Raw genomic sequence first — 22,332 nt, 5'->3', positions numbered from 1 at the left:
GCACGACTTTCAATTTCACTTCCAAATCCAAGAAAGTTTCCTTACTCCCCCAGTGCTTACAAGACCAGTCAAGGTACTCTGTGGCTGGTCAAGTGCCTTTATGATCCCACACACATTCTTTCACACATTATAACAATTTCTCCCCCATGAACCTTCATTTTTCTCCTCTAGCTGATGGCCCAGCTCTAGTCTTACCTCTTTCAAATGAGGACCCAAACATTCCAGGAATCACTGGTATTTCCTATAGCACTTATAACCCCAAACGCACTGTGAGAACACTGCTATCATTTTACATGACCATACTCTAGCTCGTATGCTCTTTAATAGCTTCCCAAAGTGAACATCCTATTCCTTCAAAAACTCTTTGAAACTTAGGTTCCTTGAAAAAAATGGCAAATTCCAAGCCTGAGCAAGAAATTTCAGGATGATTCTGGAACATTTAAGTATGACCATAAGCAAGAAATCAAAGACGAATGGGGTCATGGTGAAAAGACACAGCTGCCAACTGAAAGGGGCCCCCACTGGACAAAGATGGGATAACTGGAGCATAAAAACACATGCATACGTACAAGCACACTGCATACGGACTGCAAAACATTAAACACATAAATTCGTAAGTTCATAACAATACTTCCAAAAAGCTCATTATTCTGAAAACTGCAAATAAAACAAAGGAATGGAGCATACATCCAGTCCCTGTATCCTGTATAAACTATGTTCCAGGACAGTTAGTCAATGAGGGCAAGTTCTTTTTTATGGAAAAAGTCCAGCTAATAAATACAGAAGAAATGACAGAAATAGAATGTCACCATTTCCCACCCCTACTAACAAAAAGGCTCTCTGCATCAAAACTATCTACTAAAAAAGCCTTAAATGAAAGGCTGATTGATGTGGGAAGATTATATTGTATGAATTAGGGAAACATAATCTGAACCAAAGGATCATCAACCTTAACAACACTAAAAGTGGGATACCGACGTGGCCTACACCTCCTGATGCGTTCCAACAGGAGACACACAGCACCTCCTAGCACATATTCTTACCCCACCCCCTTAAAAAAAGACAGAATCAAGCCTCGTTTACAGGATACATGGGGAGCAAAGAAACAGTTTAAACAATACCCAGAAGATACAGTCACAGCCTAACCCAGAGTAGAGAAAACTCTACAGCTCAAGACACCCAGTAACTTTAATTAAATAGCGTGATGGGCAAGGGGGCAGTAATAAAAGAGACAAATGCTGACAATTAATGAATATTGTGGATATTTAAATTAAAAAAAAAAAACCACTTTCTTCTTTTGTGTTCTACCCAGGGCCTACTGAAATGCTGAATGCTGCTAACTGACTTATAAACAATAAAGGCTGAAATCTCCTTGTTAACTTTTGATATAAAGTACCAGGAACCAAAATACTAACATCTTTAATACAGAGTGTCCCCATACATAAACTTTTCATCAGTTGTTTGACCCTTCTACCCAGCTATCCTCCCAGTGTTTCATTCAACTCGACACACCCAAACCTCAAATATCTTTCCACCTCCCCCAGCTCTTCCAGCTGTTTTCTATTTCTTTCAGTGTTCTCACCATTCTCCTGTTTCCGCAGGCTAAAGAGCTTGCTTCCCCTACCCATCTAATCAATGCCAACTTGCATGGCTTTCACCTATAAAATCTCTCTCATCTCTACCACCACCATACCACCCCTTTTACACCTTCAATACATCTCACCCAAGACTGTTAACTGTCCTAAGCACTTTTTCTCTTTCTTCCTCCTATCCCCACCACACTACACCATACTGCCGTTTTCATCTACTCCATCCACACTATGCAAAGCTGTCAATGTCATATTCCTGAAGCACAAGTCTCTTCACTTAAAAATCCTCAGTTTCTCCACTGCCTACGAAAGAACGACTGAACTCCCCACACTGGCATTCAATGTGTTCTGTAACATAAACCACCTATTTTTACAAGCCCACAAAACACTGCCTTTCATCCACATTCCTTAACAACCACCCACGAGAGGGTTTTCTGATAGCATCTCATGTTTTTCTGTGCCTGTGCCTTTGCTCCAAAGCTCCTTTTACCCACTGTACTCTTCTACCTCCCCTGTTCTTCTCAAAATCCAATTTTTCTTCCAGGACCTTCTCATATGCTACCTATTTTTAAAGGCTTCATGGATTCTCCAATTCTTGCAAACCAAAGGGAAATGTTTCTCCACTTAATACCTCTCAACTCATTAACTTTATCAAGAGCAGAATAAGCTGTATTAGCAATAAAGAAAAACAGCTTAAAGTTCCTTGAGGACAAGACAGAATTTTAGTCATGTTTCTAATCCCATACATCACATGGTCTTGAATAGAGGAGTCAAAATATTTTGGTTGAGTGGGTGTGCCACAGTCTATGGGGTTGCAAAGAGTTGGACACGACTTAGTGACTGAACAACTGTGTATCAACAAACTGATGTTGGAATGGTATCAATAAAAAAGCAAGCTGTTTCAAAATAGAGAAAGATGGACTGATGAAAAAGAAAAAGGATAAAATTAATTTCAGACTCCTCCCTAATTAAAATAGCTTAACAGTCATTCTTCTTTGGAAGTGATATGTACATTTTAAAATTACTTTCCCCAAACTACCTGAACCTAAACACATATTTTGTTTTCTGATTTAAGTGTCCTGTTGTAAAACTGCAACTACCTTCATGCCGGAGTCCAGCTCCAGCAGGTCCAGGGGTTCCCTCAGGATGGATGGTGTCGGCGATGTGAATGAGAAGACACAGAAAGTCTTGGCGTTTCCAAGTGTCTCCCAAATGTCTTCCAACTTTATTACTTTTAAGACAGCTTTTATATTTTTTGTGGTACATAGAAACAAATGTAAAGTATAGAGTCATACCAATTCAGCTTAGTGGGCATACCAATTCAGCTTAATAGGCCAGCAGTTTTGACCTTCATCGAAACCGTTTGCATGTTTTTAGTTACCAAAAGCCTCATTTTGTTTACATCATCTTCTGGCCTGGGGGCCTGCTAACATCTTGTGACTCTCTATTGATAAAGGTTGACCAATTAGAACACTTTTGTATAGGGCACATCAGGAAAGAATTCATCCACAGGAAGTTTTAAGGTAAAACCTGTTTTTGGTAATTTACTCTATGCCTTGAGCTTAACAGAAAAGAATGCAGTTCCATAAAGTCAAAGAACAGCAAGCTGAAGTTCAGCTTTAAGTAAGAATCATCAGTTAAATCAACAATTGTCTTATTATTTGTATTAAAGCTAAACTTCTACTTATATAAATCTCTATTATGCTTTTATTATATAGGCTAAATACGTTAAGAGTAAAAACATAGTGAGTAAATATAGATTAAGTAACAGTTTCATAAAGCAATATTTCTTATATTTCCTAACAAGCCTTTTTTCCTGCGAAGGGTTTTGTGCCCATAGGGGCTTTCTGTGTGGAGGCTCTCAATGTTATTTTATTATTAAGGAACAGTTATGTATATTAGCTCTAAAGGCACAGGCTTATTTATTAAACAAACTAATATGTTAGCAAAAGGAATTTAGATCAGCATACTCTATATCTCAGATAATTTTATTTAGGGTGCTACCGTTCAGGGGCCTTGTTGATTTGAGGTTTCAGAATGATCTATTTTAGAAGGGAATCAGGAAAGGCCTTTTGCCTAAGTCATAGAAAATAAGAAGAGGTTTATTATAGTAAACATCAGAGAGACAGATATCTTTAAGGTGAGCACTGAGGCAGCCTTCTGAGAATCCCTGAGGCCTGAGAAGCCGTGCTCAATCATTCCTCTTTCCCATGAGTCTGTCATGGGTGGGATCTCGTGGGCTGGCTCCAGGCATCTTCACAAGTAAGTTAAAATTTTACACAGTAAAATAAGAAACTACAGTTGAGCGGGCTATAGCAAGTGTTACTTTGTTACTTTCCTACACACAAAGAGTATCTCTTTTATAATAGTTGCCCATCAAAGAATTACAGTTTCAAAACCTCCTGATTCTTTAAAAAAAATTACCAATTATGTAAATCTGAAATCAAGTTTAAATTTCAGTGAGAAATAACAATTACAGAATATTTTTAAGAAGTTATAGGAAAACAGTAAAAATACATTTTCCAAGTTTTAAAAAGCCAAAGGCAGGTAGGAAAGGCAACCATACATACTCTAAATCTCTTAACAGCCTCAGTTCTAGACTGTTCCTCCGACCAGTTCTCGTTCGTTATGACATACCATTAGAAGCATTATAAAGTGGAATGGAGCAAAAATTCCAGAAGCGTTCACTAACAATAAAGGGATAATAAAACATTTAGATCTAATTCATTTGAATTTTTCTAAATTTTTGCCCCATTGCTTAACTTTGATCTTGTGCAATTCTCTCGTGCCCTCAGAAGCACTCTGGATTATTGGGAGCCTAAGACAAATTCTCAAACTGACTTTTCAGCAAAATGAACAAACAAGAAGGAAATAATCTTAGTTTTTTGGTTGGCTGGTTTTGTAATGCCCCCCCTCCTTTTTTTTTTTTTAACAGAAAACAGCCAGGATTATATTCCTTAAACAGAGGTCAATTCATGTCATTCCCTCTTCTTAAAAGCCTTCAGTTGGTTCCCATGGCCTCAGAAAACAACCTAAAAATTGATAAGCCTCCACAATCCAACCTCTTTCTCCAGCCTCAGTTTTCACTGTCCAACTTGAAACCTTCTTCACCAAGATTCTTATCACACCAAACATGCAATGCTTAGAAGCTCAATCTCCCTTCCAATCTATTACAAAAGTCCATATCTTTTGAGGACAAGGTCAAGGCCACCATGAGGCAGGAAGCATTAAGTCATATCTTCCTTAACATCCCCCTTTCTAAGCTAAAAGTCATACCTTCTATCTCGTTGTTCCCTAAAAATGTTGTGTTGATTCCTTATTTTTCTACTTACTTCTTTCTGCCCTGTGTTGCAGTCAGCAGTTAACTCGCGTACATTGCTACTTTATTCAGTATGTTTGTCACAACTAAAAATAGAATTTAACCAAGAAATGCAATCTTTTAAATTCAACCTTTACACAATCTGCTATATTCCCACAAATTTATAATATCAACAAGCAATCTATTTAAAAAAATAATCTTTTCTATCGAATTACATTTTAAAGAATGAATTAGGGAATTCCCTGGTGGTCCAGTGATTAGGGCACTTTCCCTACCGAGAAACCCAGGTTCAATCCCTGGTCAGGGAACGGAGTGACACAGCCAAAAAAAAAAGGAATGAATGATAGCAAAGAATAAGTGGATACCCTCAAAATAAATATCTGTAGCTAATGAGCCCATTTGGGGAAGGTGTGAAAATTTCCTTGTTATTATGGAAGTTGTGCCCTCTTGGTTGAATACTTTCCATGAGGACCAAGCAGGCTTTAGGATCCAATACTCTATGTCACTGACCAAGGCTGTACTGATAAAATGGCCCCCAAAATGTAAGAATTCATTTTTGTATGTTTATGTATTTTGTGTATGCACGTACGTCTATTCTTGGTCTTTGACTCTATGGATAAAAATCAGCCATGAGCCAGGCTGCAAAAGCTCAAAATGGATCATATGCTAGGAAAGCTTCTTTCTGCATTCTAACCCAATGACAAGAATCAGACTGCACAGGAAGAGTTTCCTGACAGATGAGATTTTCAGTTTCCAATGAGATTAAACTAGCTCAATTAGGCTACCCAACTGTTTTAACCATTTATGAAAATAAACCAAAACAATTTTTAGATTAGACACGTGTCTTCTTGTCACTGCAATTAAGAAATCAAGAACCTTCCTTTTTACTGGTGACATGATTTGATTCTCATAAACCAAGAGGTCCATTCAGAAACAACAGCTTCTATGGCCTATGGCTTAAAATAAATTATTCTAAATGAAAGTTTTCCATTGTTTTCTTATTTTTCACTGTTTGGATGGCTAACACTAAACTCTATCTAGTAAGTCAATTCAATCTAATAACTAAAACCACATCTTATAATTTTTATTTTACAGATCCACTGGGAACTCTGTCACTCAAAACCCAATATTCCACTGATGTTCTACTGTCAAAGTGGATGACAACAGCTACTCCTGGTGACTGTCCAGGTTAAAATGAACTCAGCTTGGCTATGATGTAGAAATGGAAGTTTCAATCAAAGGTTAATTCAAATTTGGTATGAGTCAAGGTTCTCTCTGAAATCTTCCTGTGACCACACCTTTGCAGCTACCTGCCTGGTAAGTAGCTCCTTAGCTGGGCAAGAATGCAGGTCAGACTTCTCCCTGTGGCAACAATGTGTCAGTCTTGCCACATGATAAACCACTACCCAAAGTTTAATAGGTATGTTTGCACTGAGATGACAACACAGAATACAAGTATTCCAGGTTCTCACCAGAGTTATTAAATAATGAGTGTTCTGCTGGGATACTCAGACTTACCTTTACATAAAGTTATATACCCAAACCACATTAGTCACAGAAAAGACTTAAGTTATATTTTAATGTTGTATACTCAGTGTGAAAAGCAGGTGGATTACTTTTTTAAAATAGGTCTTTGAAGAACACTTCCTTTTACTTAAAAGATCTGTTGAAAACATTTAGTATGTATATCTTTGCATCAGGATGTCTGTAAGGCTTTCCTCTTAAAATTTCTTTAGAATTCATTACCAGGAAAAAAGCTGCTCTTGACAAACCATTACCTTTCTTTTACCAGAATGAAAATTGTATAATTACCTTTTCCCTTTTTATCTGACTTTCAAAAGTTTCAAGACTAAGTTACAATAACATATCATACACTTTATATACATGGCAACCCACTCCAGTATTCTTGCCTGGAGAATCCCGCAGACAGAGAAGCCTGGCGGGCTACAGTCCATGGGGTTTCAAAGAGTCAGAACGACTGAGCATGCATGCACACATAGACAAACTGCTGTAATCTGCATATTTACTTTTTCCTCCTGTCATATAGATTTTTGTTTCTTCTCCGTATTTAACAGCCTCTACAGTATTGTGGCAAGCTGCTCAAAACCTTTCTCAAAGCAGTAAGTGATATAAATTATAACTAAATAAAACTTTCCTGTAATGCCTAATCTGTTATTTGACACTGAAAATGTTATGTAGTCAAAATTCTAGTTCTTAAAAACAAATAAAGTAAGTCTTTAAAAATTATACAAAAATTTGTGTTGAATAAATGATAGCCATGTGAATGGCCAGAAAAGCACAAAGCCCAGAAGACTGAAACCAGCCCCACAAAACAGAAGCAGACAAAGGAGGGAGTGAAGTGAGCAGTACTTCCAACACTGCACAGGCGTGAAGCGTGCCCCCTGCTATCATAACAAAGGGCTGGTAATGAGAGCGCCAGCAATGTCGGTGAAGTGGGGGTTCAGGGAAGCCAGTCTGTGGTGGGCTGGGGAGTAATGAGGAGGCAAGAACTGGAAATGCAAGTATCCTCACTGCTTCCAGAACCTGGCTATGAGGGCAGAGAGATGGCCAGAAGGGAACAGTAATGAAGAATTCTTCCCCTCCCCACCCCATTTCATTAATACAAAAGACTTCTATGTTTCTATCCTTGATTCAACAGCTATGTATGGGGTGCCTCCAACGTAACAGGCAGTTGCAGGAGTCTGGGATAAATCAGTGAACAAAACAGACAAACATCTTTGCCATGGAGAAGTTTTCATTGTAGTAGAGCAGTGAAAGTCTCTCAGTCATGTCTGACTCCTTGTGACCCCATGGACTGTACAGTTCATGGAATTCTCCAGGCCAGAATACTGGAGTGGGTAGCCGTTCCCTTCTCCAGGGGATCTTTCCAACCCTGGAGATCTAACCCAGGTCTCCCGCATTGCAGGTGGATTCTTTACCAGTTGAGCCTCAAGGGAAGCCCTAGTAGGGCAGAGGGGACATTAAAATAGGTTACACAGAATGTGAGGTGTCAATAAGTGCTGTGAGGGAGGAAAATTACAGCAAAGTTGGGGGGATCAGGAGTGTGGTGGGAAGGGGTGCCATGCAGATGCATGAATGAGGTCAGGAGAGGTTTGCTGAGATAGTGAGGTTTAAGTTTAAGCAAAGGCCTGAAGCAGGTGAAGGAATTAGCCAAGCAGATTTCAGGGAAAGAGTGTTTCAAGTAGCATAGAGTCAAAGCAAAGGCCCTAACGTAGGACTGTGTCTACAGTTTTCAAGCAACTGAGGGGAAACAGCAGAAGAGGGAAAGGGAAGTAGCCAATACAGCAAGTCCCAAAGGAAAAGAAGGCAATGATATCCAAAACACAAGCCCAGGGGTGAGCTGAAGTCAAGAGAGTAACCTTTCCCTTGAGACTGCCTCACTGTGGGGCAGTAAGGAGGCCTAACCAAAATGGTCAAGATTTTAGAAAAGCCACTGTGGAGAGTGGGAGAGGGAACTGAGCAGAAATGCTCTGACAGACACCAAAGACAGCCTTACGGGAGATCCGAGACTAGACACCCACTGAGGCACTAATGCGCAGCACTGTGTGAGATTTCTCCACAACACAGTTAGAAAAGGGAGGCTATGGGTGATGGGAAAGATTCAAGTCTGCATTGAGAAGAAAACTGAAGACTGGCAGGAGAAGAAATAAAAACTGCAATTGCTAGTAAGAAAATAGCTGAGGCAATGCACCCTGGAAATGACAGTGGAGAAAAAGCAGACAAAGAAGTAAAATCTGAAAGGGGCTAATAAGGCCAGAGACCTGAGGTAGGAGAACGCATAGCAAGAGACAACTAACGTGAGAGCTGTAAATTATCCGAGTTTAAGATCTGAAGGTGATGACATGTTAGAAGATATGGTCACATTATGAGTTACTGGAACAGAATGAACCTTAACTTTGAGCTGAAGTTAAGGAATTTTACAGTTAAGAGTAGTTACAAAGGAAGTTCAGCCTAATGGTCACCTACTACTTCTAGTGACCTTGGGGGAATCATTTAGCCTCTCAGTTTCACCTATAAAATGGGGATAACAGTATGTATTTTATATGGCCGTTATAAAGATTGAGTGAGTAAATGTAACATGGTTAGAAAAGAGCCTGGCACACAGAAAGAGCTCAGTACGAGTAAGCTATTCTATCACTATTGTTGTGATGGTGGTTGTTTATACAGTTATGGACATCTGCCAGAATGATGTCAGAAATTCAGATGGAAGGAAGAACTAAGACAAGTACCAGTGTCTTCAAATAGAGCAATGGTAGAGGATAGTGTAATTGAATGACATGCTTTGCTTTGCATAAACAATGATACTAAATGTAAAAAATATTCTAAAATCAGCCATTTACAATCTTGTGAGTTATAACAAATATACAAAGCACTACAAAACAAAAATACCAACTGAGTATTAGATAACACATATTACAGTACAACACAGAAAGGGAAGAGGCTCTGACTGAAAATCATAGAAACTGCCATGGCAAGGGTAGTGATACGCTAAACCATATGTACTAAAACAGAAAGGTGCTGGAGTTAACCTGATCTCACCATATCCACAGACATAGGGTAAAGCATAAGTTCCTTGAGTAAAGAACCACATCTCTACATATACTCAACTGGGAATGAATGTTGTCAAAGTGAGCATAAACGAATTACTGGGCCAGTCATCAAAAAATCCAAGTCAGAAGTCCAAAGCACCCTTTGCAGGATTTTCCTGTCACAGCTACATCTGCTTCATTTACCTTCTACTGATGAAAAAGTTCTAAATGTGTATTTATCCATATTCTTTCATGAACTCCAGAAATTCACCAGTATCTGCTTGAGCGAGACCACCTTTTAAAGAAAACAATATAAAGATATGCTATACCTTTCACTTTAGAGACTGGTGAAATTATATCACATGGGTTTATAAGACCAAAGGGCTATCTTACTCCCAAGAAAGACCTACTGTGCTCAGCGACCTGGGAAGGGTTTACAAAGCAGGGGCCCTTTGTTGTCCTTCACTTTGTACCCAGGACAAGACCATAGCAGGAAGTGAGCTAGAAAGCTCTGGCCTTGGAGAGCCTCTGTTGGCACTTCTCTTGGCAGTTTATTCCCAGCACAAATTCAAAGTGGGAAAAAGAAAAAAGAGAAAAAAGGAAAATTGCATTCGTATCTGGTCTTGGAAAGTCTGCTCAGAAGTTGTACCTGATTGGATAAACTTTGGAAAAACATTCATCAGAGTGGAGCTGCACAAAATCTTGCCTCCCAGACTCCAAGTCCGGTCTGACTTTAACGTGCTGAGACTACATTTAACTACCATCCTTCAGATCTTGCTTATTAATAAAATAAATGTAAAAACTTACATCTTAGAAATATTTCTTAATTGGGGCATGGAATTTAAACATAAGACATTCTGTATTTCTCCCATTATTAGTAAGATGCAAAAAACACTAGTTTCTGTTGAAGTCATTTTTTTTTATTTCAACCAAGTTTCAAAAGAAAAGCTTAATGATAAAACTAAAAAGAAAGTGTTAAGACCTTTCTTAGAAAACCTTATCTGAAAATGTTTAAGTAGTTCCACTTAAGTTACAGGAATTTATTCATTAAGAAAGGGAGTGTGAATGAAAGCAATAGGACAAAAAAGGTGGGCATGCCATTCTCCAGGACCTCTCCACACCTAGAATGTAGGAAAAGACAGATTTATAGGCTCACACTAAATTCAGTTGTTGCTCCTATCCAGATCTTTTTTTTTACAAGGCTAACATGTGTGCACTCTTCATATTCCATCCTTAAGTGGTACCTTACCGATTTCACTTGCCTCATAATCCAACAGCCATACCAAGTTAATTAGAAAGCATCTCCTCACTTCTTAGAGAACACAAGCTAAGATTTTACTATGACTAAGCTAAGCTGACAAAATGCCAGCCTTTAAATAAAATATCCACCATGATATCACCTCTTAAGAGCTATTTGAACCCAACCACTACACTTTCAGGGGGCTCGGAAAGACCCATTTAAGACACAAAGCAACATGTTCAGTATCACCACAACAGCTGCCTAGAACAGTAAAAAGATATGTGAGCAAGGGATCTGTTGACAATCTAATTTCAGCCACCTCGAGATTCCACAAACATGACAACCTGCGTCCTCAAAAATACTGCTGCAACCCTCTTCCATCATCAGAATATTCCAGTTGACTTCACCTCTGCATATTGAGCTACTTTGAAAATCTATCCATCCGGCGACGCAATATACCACTGATAATGCCAGGCCTCCACCCTGGTAAACTGGCCTTAGCAATCCTCCGATCTGCCTCTGTGCGAGTAAGGCATCACCATCCCTCTGTGTCCATACCCCTGATCATAGGCGATGAACATAGAAATGCACCATGTCACCCCAAAGAGAATGCAATCTTGAAGGCACTTTGCCTTGGAAGCTCAATTAGCGATTCACCAAGGAGGAAAAAAAAAAAGTGATTTCGGAGTTCCATTCTGGTTTTAGGGCCCGGAATGTTTTGTGTTGCATGAACAATGACTAGCTCGCTGGAGCAGGCTCCCAACCCCCACAACTTGGCTTCGGTGTGGCCAGTCACCCTGAAAGCTGCCAGGGCTGTCACTCGGTGCCTTCCAGCAACGGGACTTGGCTCCTAAAGGATTTGTCAGATCATCCTCCCAATATGGCTGCCAGAGTAATCCCAGGCTGCCGACCGCCGAGACCACACCAGCCCCCGCCACGGATGGCCAGCATCCAGCGAGCCCCCTCCCTTCCCACCGCGCTGCTCTCCAGTCCTTGCGCCAGCGGCTCCCCCCCTCCCACGCGATGCCCGCGCCTGCCTTCATCTGGCAAAAGGGCACAACCACATTCCTAGCCGAAGCCTCGATGCCAACCCTAACGGGGGAGAGGGGATGGGGAGAAATGAGAAAGGGTGGCTTCAGCACAGAGCAGAGAGCCGTAACGTGCGCAGAGAGCCCGGGAACCGACGGGCAGCGGCGGCTCGGCTGACCGCCGGGGACAGCCGGAACCTGGCGACTCAGGGGAGGCGGAGAGCTGGAGCGGGCCACTGCGGGGAACCCGGCAGGCCGCTGGACCCAAGCCCGGGGCTCGCTGCTGGCCCGGGGACGGTCCCCCACCCCCGAAGCCGAGGCTCCCCCACCCCGCCCCGCCCCATTCGGTGCCCCGCTGGGGCAGCGCCCTCAGTATTCGCGGCTCCGGCCCGGCTCAGAGCTTCCCCGGCTCGGAACCCGTCAGCCCCCGGCCTGGCCGCCCCTCCCCCCGGGCGGTCCCCTTCTCAGGCCGGCGGCGCAGCGCCAACCGCCGCCCGCCTTACCTCAGCCGCTCTGCGGACAGACAGACGGGCGGGCGGGAGGGCCGGGTCAGCAAGGGCCGCGGCGCGCGGGGGCGCGGGGAACCCGGCACCGATGTTCCTTAGCGCGAGCAGCGGCCGCCGAGAGCCGCAGGGCGCCGCTCGGCAGCCCCATCACACAGCTGGCCAGCCCGGCATCAAGGGCCGCGGAGGGCGGGAGTCCAGGAGACCCGGGCGCGGCGACCGGCGAAGAGCGGCTCAGCCTAGCGCTGGCACCTCCCAGGACCGCCGCCGTAAGACTGCTCAGCGTCCGTCCTCTCCAAGCTCCGCCTGCTGCCGCCGGCCTGGGACACCGCCCGGAGCCCGGCTGCCGTGCGTCACCTCGGTCCGCCTTGGCGCCCGCGACTGACGCGGGCGGCGACCAATCGGGGTGCAGAGCTCCGAGCGGCCGGCCAATCGCAGGGGAAGCCGGTGAAGGGAGCGGTGAGAGAGGCGGAGACGGCTGGGCGCCCCCTGGTGGCTCAGAAGCCGGAGCTGATGTGTGGGGGTGTGGGGTGGGGGAAGGCGGCGCCCAGAGTCCCCTCCCGGGTGACCCCGAAGGGCGTTAGTCGGCAGCTGCCGCGCCGGGCTAACCCGGTGATCAGCCTTGTAAGGGGACAAAGCAAGGCTAAGTGGGGCGGGGCGGGACTGTGGGGACCCGACGCCTGCGGAGGGGCAGAGACGAATGTGGGAGGCGGCCGAGTGTGGAGTCATTGTCCGTTTGGAAAACATCTCACCACGTTGAAGCCGCCGAGCACTGCGCAGTCGGAGCTGAAACACGCAAAAGGATGAGTGTACTATCCCGCAGAAAGCTTGCCGGCCTATTCTTAGCGAGCCCGAGCACAACACCTCCCACACGCCACCTTGGGAAAAAAAGGCGGAATGAGTAATGGAAAAGCATGACTTAGTGGGCATTCAACTTGTCTCCTTGGGAGACCGAGTAAGGGCCGTGAGTAAAGGAACAAAATGCTTTGTATCGCCTGGAGTTAACCGACCGAGCTCCCCGCTGGGAGATTCCCTTGAAGGAGGGTTATTGGAATTCAGAAACCCGGAGAACACGCGCTCTGCTAGCGATTTTTAAAAATCAGGTTTAGATTCAGGTCAAAAGAAAAAGTACACAACTGTTCACGTGAGGTACAATTCAGTACTTAACAAAATATTAATTCTACAGTAATATGGGTAATTATCATGCCAAGCATCACTATTTTACAAGGTTATGATATGCTTTTTGATTTACTAGCAGAAATTTAAAGTAAAATCTGATTTCCCCCCCTGAATTCAATACAGAATTGGATGTTAAAAAGCCTCTGTATAAGCAGAGACGCTAAAACATCAAAATTAAAATTCCACACTAAGGATTTCAGACGATTTGCGCCACCGCTAAACTCCTCATACTCGCCACCCAGCCAACAGCTATTGAACAGTTCTCATTTCGTATAGAATGTAAACTCCACCTATCCAAAGAAGGATTTGACATAGCTTGCATTGAAGCATACAAGCAATAAAACTGTATAGCATTAAAGTAGGAGTAAAGTTAATCATTTTTTTTAAGTAATAAAAGTCTGTATAGGGGAAAGGGCTGTCTGAAACAGGGGAATGCACAGAAAGAAAAATAATATTAAAAAATAGATTCAAGGGAATGTGCCACCACTGAGCACAAAACCCACCTGGTAGCTTCCTGAAGGCCATGACAAAAACAGAATTACAATGAGTTAATAAACAGAAGCTCACGGATTCATCAGTAGACACCAACCTTTTCCTTAACAAAAAGAAAATCTCTTAAGTCAAAGATCTCTCTTGGTAAATGTCACATTGCACTTGAAAGCATGTGGGTTATTTTCAAATATCCTTTGATACTGATTTCTAACATAATTCCACAGTGATAAGAGAATAGACACTGTGTATGATTTCAACACCTTTTTAGCCCATGAAATTTTTTCACCTTGTATTATGTCCCTGGATATGTTCCAGCGTCTCCTGGTTTATAGTCTATGGGAACTTGAGTAGAATATGTATCCTGCTGTTGTGTGAAAATTGTATAAACCTTAATTGTGTTGAATTGTTTCATAGCGCTTTCCAGATCTAGTATAGCCTTCTTTTCTGTCTGTTTATTCTATTAATTTTTGAGAGTTTGATATTGAAATGCCAACTAAAACTCTTAATTTATCTACTTAAAAAATAATCATAATATATAGTGGAACTATATGTAACTTTGTTCTGTATTTTCCAAATTTCCTGTAAATGTGTTATACTTTCATAATTTAAAAAAAAGCTCTTTGCATAAGTACTCAGGTAAGCACCATGGAGAGTTACAAAAACCTGGATGGTAGTATTGTTTGAGCCCTCAATGGAGTTCAAATTAAAAAGAATCTGAGACAGTGAAGGGAATGTGGTGGTAATCAGCTCTAGACAAATTAAGCAAAAGTACACAGAGAAGGGTCAATAGAGGCAGATAAGACTGTGCTAGGTTTCAAGACCAAAATAGCCTGCTCTACCTAAGCTTTTTGCCCCTCTGACAAATGAAATCACTCTGCAGAGACCTTCAGGTTCTCAGGTTACAGATTTTGTACAGAGCCATCTCTCAAAAGTCGGATAGTAGTAGACAATTGAATTTAGCCATGGCCCAATAGTTATCCCTAGAATACAAGGAAAGAACATCAAAAGATTTATAAATGTGATGCACAGAGCCATGCTACCACAACTAATAAAGTGTCTAGATACAAGGTCAATATAAAAAAATCTAAGGTACTCCTTTTCATTAGGAATGGCTAACTAGAAAATGTGATTTAAAGTGCTTCTGTTAAAAATAGCAACAAAACTATTAAATATTTAAAGGTAAGTTGACAAGAGATAAGCAAGACCCATATGGAAAAAAGTTATACAACTATATTGTTGAAACACATTCGATGAGATGAAGTGCGTTCAGGGTAGTATGAAATTAGATGATGAAACATACTAAAGAAGATCTAAATAGATGGAGGTGTTCTTTATTTGGGGGCAGGAAGAAAGTATTAGCATGTCAGTTCTTTCCAAGTTAATCTACAAACTTAATGTCATTTCAATGAGTATTTCGACAGGATTTTTTATGGAATTTAACAAAGTGATAGTAAAATGCAAATAGTAAATCTAGTCTATGTCCATTTTAAAAAATTAATGTGCTAGAACATATCCAAGAGTATCCATGACAATTTTGAAGAATGAGGTGTGGGGATTTGCCCATAAGTTAACAAGATTTTCTGTAACATCATACTAATTAGAATTCTGTTGCATTGGCACAAGAACATACAAATACAGAAATGAAACAGAATAGAGTCCAGAAACAGATCACACACATATGGGAATATAACATATGACAGCATTGGCATTAAAAATCAGTGGAGAAATGATAAGCTATAAATGATAATAAATGATGTGGGATAATTGCTTAAGTATGTGGTAAACCACTGGTGGTCTAGTAGCTAAGAATCCACCTGCCACTGCAGGGACACAGGTTTGATCCCTGGTCCGGAAAGATTCCACATGCTTCAGAGCAACTAAACTCGAGCGCTACAACTATTAAACCTGTGCTCTAGAACGCACGAGCTGAAACATGCTCCTTACATCACACCATACAAAAAGTAAATTTCACGTGGACTGAAAGCCTAAATCAGAAAAACAAAGCTTAAAATGTTTTAGTAAGAAATATAAAATATTGTTATCACCTTGAAATAAAAAGAGAAAAAAAGTACTAATCACAAAGGCTATGAATTTAACTATAATTTTTTTTAAAAAAACACTTCTATATAACAAAAGATACCATAAAACAACAAACCTTAGATTGGAGAAATGTATTTGTAACACATTTCACCAACGAAGCATTCAGAATATACAGAGAAATCAATTTACAATAATACAAATCAATGTGAAAATATAAATAATGTAGCAGGAAAAAAATGTGCAAATAGTGTGACCAAAAATTTTTTTAAGGAACAAAAAAGAAAATTCACAGAGGAAGGTATGAAAAGACATGTAACTCACTGGAAGTAAGATACCACATCCATCCAGTTGCCAGAAATGAAAAATATAATGATACCAAGTAATGTCAGGGAGTAAAATGGTACAACTTTGTTAACAACTAGACAATTGGAAGAGGAGCATAGCCCTCTAACCCAGCAATTCCTCTTCTAGTATATACCCTAGAGAAACTCTTGCATAGGTAGTTAAGGAAACAGGTACAAAATGGTGTTTGAGTGACTTCCCTGGTGGTTCAGTGGTTAAGAATCCACCTGCCAGTGCAGGGGACACAGGTTTGATTCGTGGTCCGGGAAGATTCCACATGCTTCAGGGCAACTAAACCCGAGTGCCACAACTACTAAGCCTGTGTTCTAGAACCCACGACCTGAAACAAAAGAAGCCGGCGCACCACAACTACAGAAAGCCCGGGCATAGCGACAAAGACCCAGTGCAGCCAAAAATAAATAAATACATTTAAAAAAAATGGTGTTTGCAATATTGTTTGCACTAAGGAAAAGTGGAAATGTCTAACTGGAGACATGGATGAATAAACTGTGATGTAGTGATAATTATATCACTATATACTACGTACATAGTATACACAAGGATGCTACGCAGAAGTAAAAACAAAAGATCCAGAGCTACACTTAACAACACACCTACAGCAGTCAGGACCCTGTCAGGAAACAGAAACCATGACAGTTATTACAAACACAGGAGATTTAATAGAAGAAATGGTTATCCAGCTGCTCCCAGGCTCAAAGAGAAAAAAACAAAGGATAACATAAAAATCAGACACTAGCAACTGTAGGAAAGTGCTACACCCATAGCATTGGGAGGGAAAAAAATGAGGAGGGGTGTTACCAAAGCTAGGAAACTTGATGAGGGGCCAAGACTGGAGCTGGGGGTGAAGAGGAGAGGCTGCTGCATCAGGAAAAAGCACCAGAAGAAAGAAAAGGGTGAAAATAAAAGAAAAACTATGAATTCTCTACTCACCTCAATACCTCTTACTGGCAGAACCCAAAGGGAAATCAACTAGCAAAGGAGCTTGAGAAATACAGATTATAGAAGGGTAGGTACAGGGCTGAGAAGCAGTAGGTAAATAGCCAGCACAATGGCTAATCTTAAAAACATAAAGTTGACCAAAAAAAAGTGTGCCATATAATGTCATTTATACATAAAGTTTGAAAACATGCAGAAGAACACTATAAAACACTATAGTTGAAAAAACATTTGAGAATGATAATTACCAAATTCAGAATATAGGTTATCCCAGGAGAGAGAAAGAAGCAGGAAGCAGGACACAGGAGGCATCAACTCTATCTGTAATATTTTACTTCTTAGGAAAAACATGATCTGAGATGGGAATGTTGATAGAGTTAAATGGTGTATACATGTGTGGGTACCATTAAGGTTAGTCTCTATTTTTTACTGCCTGTTGCAAAATATTTCATATGGATAGCAAGGGGGAAGGGGCAGGGTGGGATGAATTGGAAAATCAGGATGTTGTTGTTTAGTCACTAAGTCATGTCTGACTTTTTGCGACCCCATGGGCTGTACCCACCAAGCTCCTCTGTCCTTGTGATTTCTCGGGCAAGAATACTGAAGTGGGTTGCTGTTTCCTTCTCCAGGGTATCTTCCCCACCCAGGGATCGAACCCATGTCTCTACATTGACAGGTGGCTCCTTCACCGCTGAGCCACCAGGATAGCCCTATATGTATACTACTATGTGTAAAATAGATAACTAATGAGAACCTATTATATGGCATAGGGGATTCTACTCAGTGCTCTGTGGTGGCTGAAACAGGAAGGAAATCCATAAAAGAGGGAATAGATGTATGTACATGTATGACTGATTCACTTTGTTGTACAGTAGAAATTGACATAGCAGTGTAAAGCAACTATACTCCAATTAAAAAAAAAATGGCAGTATTTGTCCTAAGGCATCCCAGCTGTGGTCCCACCGGTAATTCTTTGCAGGCTGGGTCAGCAACTGGATCAGAGGGACTGACTGGTGGCAGCTGGACCAAGCATGAAGGGCTGAGTGGGCGGGAGACCATAAGCCATAATCCTCTTTCTGACCTGGTTTTCAGATGCACTGGTCCCACAGCCTGCAATGTGAAAGGCCGCCTCATCTTAGCCAAACAGTTGGCCTTCCTGATTGAGTCTGTATTCACTCAAAACTCGCACATGGCACCACTCACACTGACAAAAATCTAGGAAGAGCCCATTTTCATTTCTGGGAGGATTCAGACTGCGGTTCTCGGCAGAATTATCCAAGTCCATGAAGAGAATTCTCTTCTGGTTATTTTAACCAATATCAGGTAACACTTGTACTTAAGTCTTGGATCATGTTGCACATTGAAAAATAGAAACTGCTTATGTTTTTGGACTCTGGACTTAGGAGATTGCTGTGTTGAAGCAGAAAAGACCTTTGTTTTTATATAAAGTCTTTTTAAATGTTAATCCGTCAACAACATCTACTTCATATAAGTAAGTATGTGTATACTCTTTGCAATCCCATGGACTGTAGCTTACCAGGCTCCTCCGTCCATGGAATTTTCCAGGCAAGAGTACTAGAGTGGCTTGCCATTTCCTTCTCCAGGGGATCTTCCAGATCCAGGATTACCACATTAATGAGCCTTCCGCAGGGTCACCTACAAAACCTTGTTACGACTTTTACTTCCTCTAGATAAGTCAAGTTTGACCGTCTTCTCAGCACTCTGCCAGGGCCTTGGGCCGACCCCATCGGGGCGGATCTGAGGGCCTGCCTCACTAAACCTGCAATCGATAGTATCGACGGGCATATTAAACACTGTATTAAATAACAAAAACATAGAGCTCAAGATAAATCAATAAGTGCTCTGCTTTTCTCCATAGATAGCATGAAGTTGGGTTCAACTTATTAATATTCACATACAGTGACACCACTTATGCTGAGGTTATTTGGAATCAGAGAAACAGAACAGGAAGATATTTTAGAACTGGTTAGTTCACCACATCGGGAAACCAATGAGCACAGAAAACCTTCTAGTTTGCTGAGGACTTAATTTTTTGTTGTTGTTGATAGCTTCAACTACCCAGAATCCAAAAGGAAGGAAAAGAAAACCAACAAATATAGATGTTATAAAACTAAAAATATCTTACCCACTGGAAAATTCCTCAGGCCTGCATTCAGTGTCTCTTTACGTATGTTGTACCACTAATTCTAACAAGCATGACTGCCTGACTTTTTATTTAGATAATGAAATTGGTGGGAACAAATTGGAAATGGGAGATTGCAACGCTAGAAGTGAGGCTTATTATGACAAGGATTAAAATTTTGAAAAGCATATGTAAGATCTCAAAAAAACTTGGCTGTCTGATAACATTTGGATCCAAATGACTTTTATCTATCTCCAAAAACCAAACTAATACAAAAACTGAATTCTGTTATTGTCTAGAACTGTCAAAATCATACTGCAGCATATAAACACCATTCTAGAAAAGTAATTTCAAAGTCCTATCGAGTAGGGCCCCAAAAGTGACACATTCTCTAAAGACGTTAAAGTCAGTAGAAAAATTATTTGGTATGATTTCCCCCCTTTTTCTCCAATGATCAGTTCATTTAAATATGAAATGAATATCAGTTTAACAAGTAATATATACAACACATTGCACGTTAGCACAATTGCTGAGGGTCACACAGTAAATACCAAACAATCCATGAGGAAGTAACAAATCTAGAATCAAGCACAAATAATTTTGTCAAAACTAAAAAAATGAGAAATTTTATTTAAAAAAATTTTTTAAATTGGAATATAATTGCTTTACAATATTGTGTTAGTTTCTAATGCATAACAATGTGTATCAGCTATATGTACACATATATCCCCTCTCTCTTTAGTCTCTCTCCCACCTCCTCCATCTCAGGGAAATTTTAATTTAGTATGTTCTCTTTGTTCCCAGTGATTAGTGCAAGATTTTGTTTTAATCAGCTGGTGGCTCGTCACAAAAACAGTCAGCTGTAATCAGTGCGTCTGGCTTTTTCCTGGTCCTGACTGGGGATCCATCATTTCAGCCAAATAAGAATCCTCTGCATAGATTTCCCGTCTTCTGAATTGCAGTTTACGTATCATTTTTCTGTAACAAGCATTTTTACTAATTAGGCACAACCTTGTATCAATTAACTTTAGTCTTAAAACCATGATTAAAGAAACCAAATTGTTGTTTCTGGAAATTGCTGTGCCAGGGACAGATGGCCCCAGAACACATGGGAAGAAGATGGAGCCTGAAACTGGCTCCCTACAGCTCCAGAGAGAGTCGAGCTGCTAGGAGGGATGCTAGGACACAGGACTGGGGACGATCCAGGCATAACAGAGCTGGGAGCACAGTGCAGGGGAATGGGGCTCAGCAGGGTCATGATACATCAGATGATCCCTCATCTCCATCATTCCCAATCTGCAGGCCAAGGAGACTTTCCTGAAGGCAGAGCTTGCCCTAAAGCTCCAGCTCTTAGACAGCACCTCCTGGCAACTGCACCTTGTTAGGGTCTTGTCTGGTGGCTCAGACGGTAAAGAATGTGCCGGCAATGAGGGAGACCTGGCTTCAATTCCTGAGTCAGGAAGATCCCCTGGAGAAGGGAATGGCTACCCACTCCAGTATTCTTGCCTGGAGAATCACCTGGACGGAGGAGCCTGGCTGGCTACAGTCCAGGGAGTCACAAAGAGTCAGACACAACTAACACTTTCACTTCACCCTTGTTTAGCGTACAGCCACTTGAGACGAACAAATAATTCATGCAGAAAGAAAGCATCTACAGGAAAGAGGGAGCAGGGATGGGCTGAGAGCACCTGGCCTTTACAATCGAAATGTTTGGATTCTAATTCTGTCACTTGCCACATTTCCTTGAGCACATAACCCTTGGTCTCCTCATCTTTAAAATGGGAGTAGAACACTTCCCTCGTGGCGCAGTGGATAGGAATCTACCTGCCAATGCAGTGGGACACAGGTTCAATCCCTGGTCTGGGAAGATTCCACATGCTGAGAAACAACTAAACCCATGCACTACAACTACTGAGCCTATGCGCCAGAACTACTGAAGCCCATGCACCTAGAGTCTGCGCTCCGAAATAAGAGAAGCCACTGCAACAAGAAGCCCGCTCACAGCGAGGAAGAGTAGCTCCCACTTGCCACAACTAGAGAAAGCCCGGGTGCAGCAGGGAAGACCCAGGACAACCAAAAATACAGAAAAATAAAATAGAAGTAAAGATAATACCTAGTTTACTCTTTACATTGTGCAAATTAAGTCGGAGTTTGAGTGTAGGGAATTTCCTGGCAGTCCAGTCGTTAGGACTTTCACTGCTGAGGGCCAAGTTTCAGTCGCTAGTCAGGGGAGTAAGATTCCTCAGGCTGCGTGGAGTGGCCAAAAACAAGCCTGAGTGTAAGGCACTATGTCCCATGTGCTGTCATAGTAATAATAATAAAGCCATAGTCCCATCAAGTCAAAAACAAGCTCATTGAAGTTTTCTTGTAAGTTTTCTTGAAGTTTTCCCTGTAAGTGATCTTGCTCCTCCTTTCCTTTGTTTTCCTATCTATTGATTATAGAGTCACAGTATCGAAAACGTTATAAAGAAATACACCTGTTTCATCCTAGCTGTGGTATCCTGAGCAAGTCAATATCTCTAGACTTCATTTTTTGATGATTAAATAAGGCAATTAGAGTAGGTGAGTTCTAAAGAACATTCAGGTTCTAATGTCTTGGATTTCTATACTTACTGGTTTTTTTTCCTTCCTCTCCAGACACAAAGAACTTCAACAGATGATGGTGATAGTGATGTTAACAGCTGATTTTTTTTGTTTTGCCAGCACTGCATGGCATGGGGGATCTTAGCGGATTCTTAACCACTGGACCACCAGGGAGGGAATACCTACGGTTGGTATTTCTTGTGCATTTACTATAAACCAAGAACTATATTAAGCACTCCACATTAATTATTTCGTTTGATCTTCACAACAGTCTATAAAATAGGTACTTTTACTGTTGCAAATTCCCATTTAAGGAAACTCAGAGAGATTGTGGAGGCTGGAATGTTGCGTCCCAACTATTGTTCAC

General features: G+C 41.4%; 2 protein-coding genes across 27 annotated transcripts in view; one reads left to right on the top strand and one right to left on the bottom strand.

The window, feature by feature from the left end:
- The window catches only part of KIF1B (kinesin family member 1B), a 169,969-nt gene extending 157,423 nt beyond the window's left edge, over window positions 1-12,546 (bottom strand). For 24 of the 26 annotated variants that reach the window (XM_081489381.1, XM_081489383.1, XM_081489389.1 and 21 more), the window contains exon 1: window positions 12,230-12,546. The gene's annotated coding sequence lies outside the window, so the exon portion shown is untranslated. Of the gene's footprint in view, window positions 1-4,159; window positions 4,228-12,229 lie in introns of those variants that run through there. The other 2 variants (XM_081489407.1, XM_081489401.1) reach the window with 2 other exon arrangements.
- LOC145505968 (uncharacterized) lies at window positions 4,507-15,903 on the top strand. The gene is made up of 2 exons (XM_081489419.1): window positions 4,507-6,857; window positions 7,732-15,903. The coding sequence occupies exon 2, from the start codon at window positions 11,808-11,810 to the stop codon at window positions 12,612-12,614; it is 807 nt and encodes a 268-aa protein (XP_081345545.1). The 5' UTR covers window positions 4,507-6,857; window positions 7,732-11,807; the 3' UTR covers window positions 12,615-15,903.
- Window positions 15,904-22,332: the final 6,429 nt, after the last annotated feature.

This window comes from Giraffa tippelskirchi, chromosome 5, assembly GCF_054371585.1.
Source record: "Giraffa tippelskirchi isolate mGirTip1 chromosome 5, T2T-mGirTip1v1.2.pri, whole genome shotgun sequence".
Classification (NCBI taxonomy): Eukaryota; Metazoa; Chordata; class Mammalia; order Artiodactyla; family Giraffidae; genus Giraffa; species Giraffa tippelskirchi.
This window is presented reverse-complemented; position numbering and strand designations above follow the sequence as displayed.

Bases quoted from the DNA above. Each gene is read 5' to 3' on its own strand.
- LOC145505968 (XM_081489419.1), top strand. From the start codon at position 11,808: ATGGGGAGAAATGAGAAAGGGTGGCTTCAGCACAGAGCAGAGAGCCGT.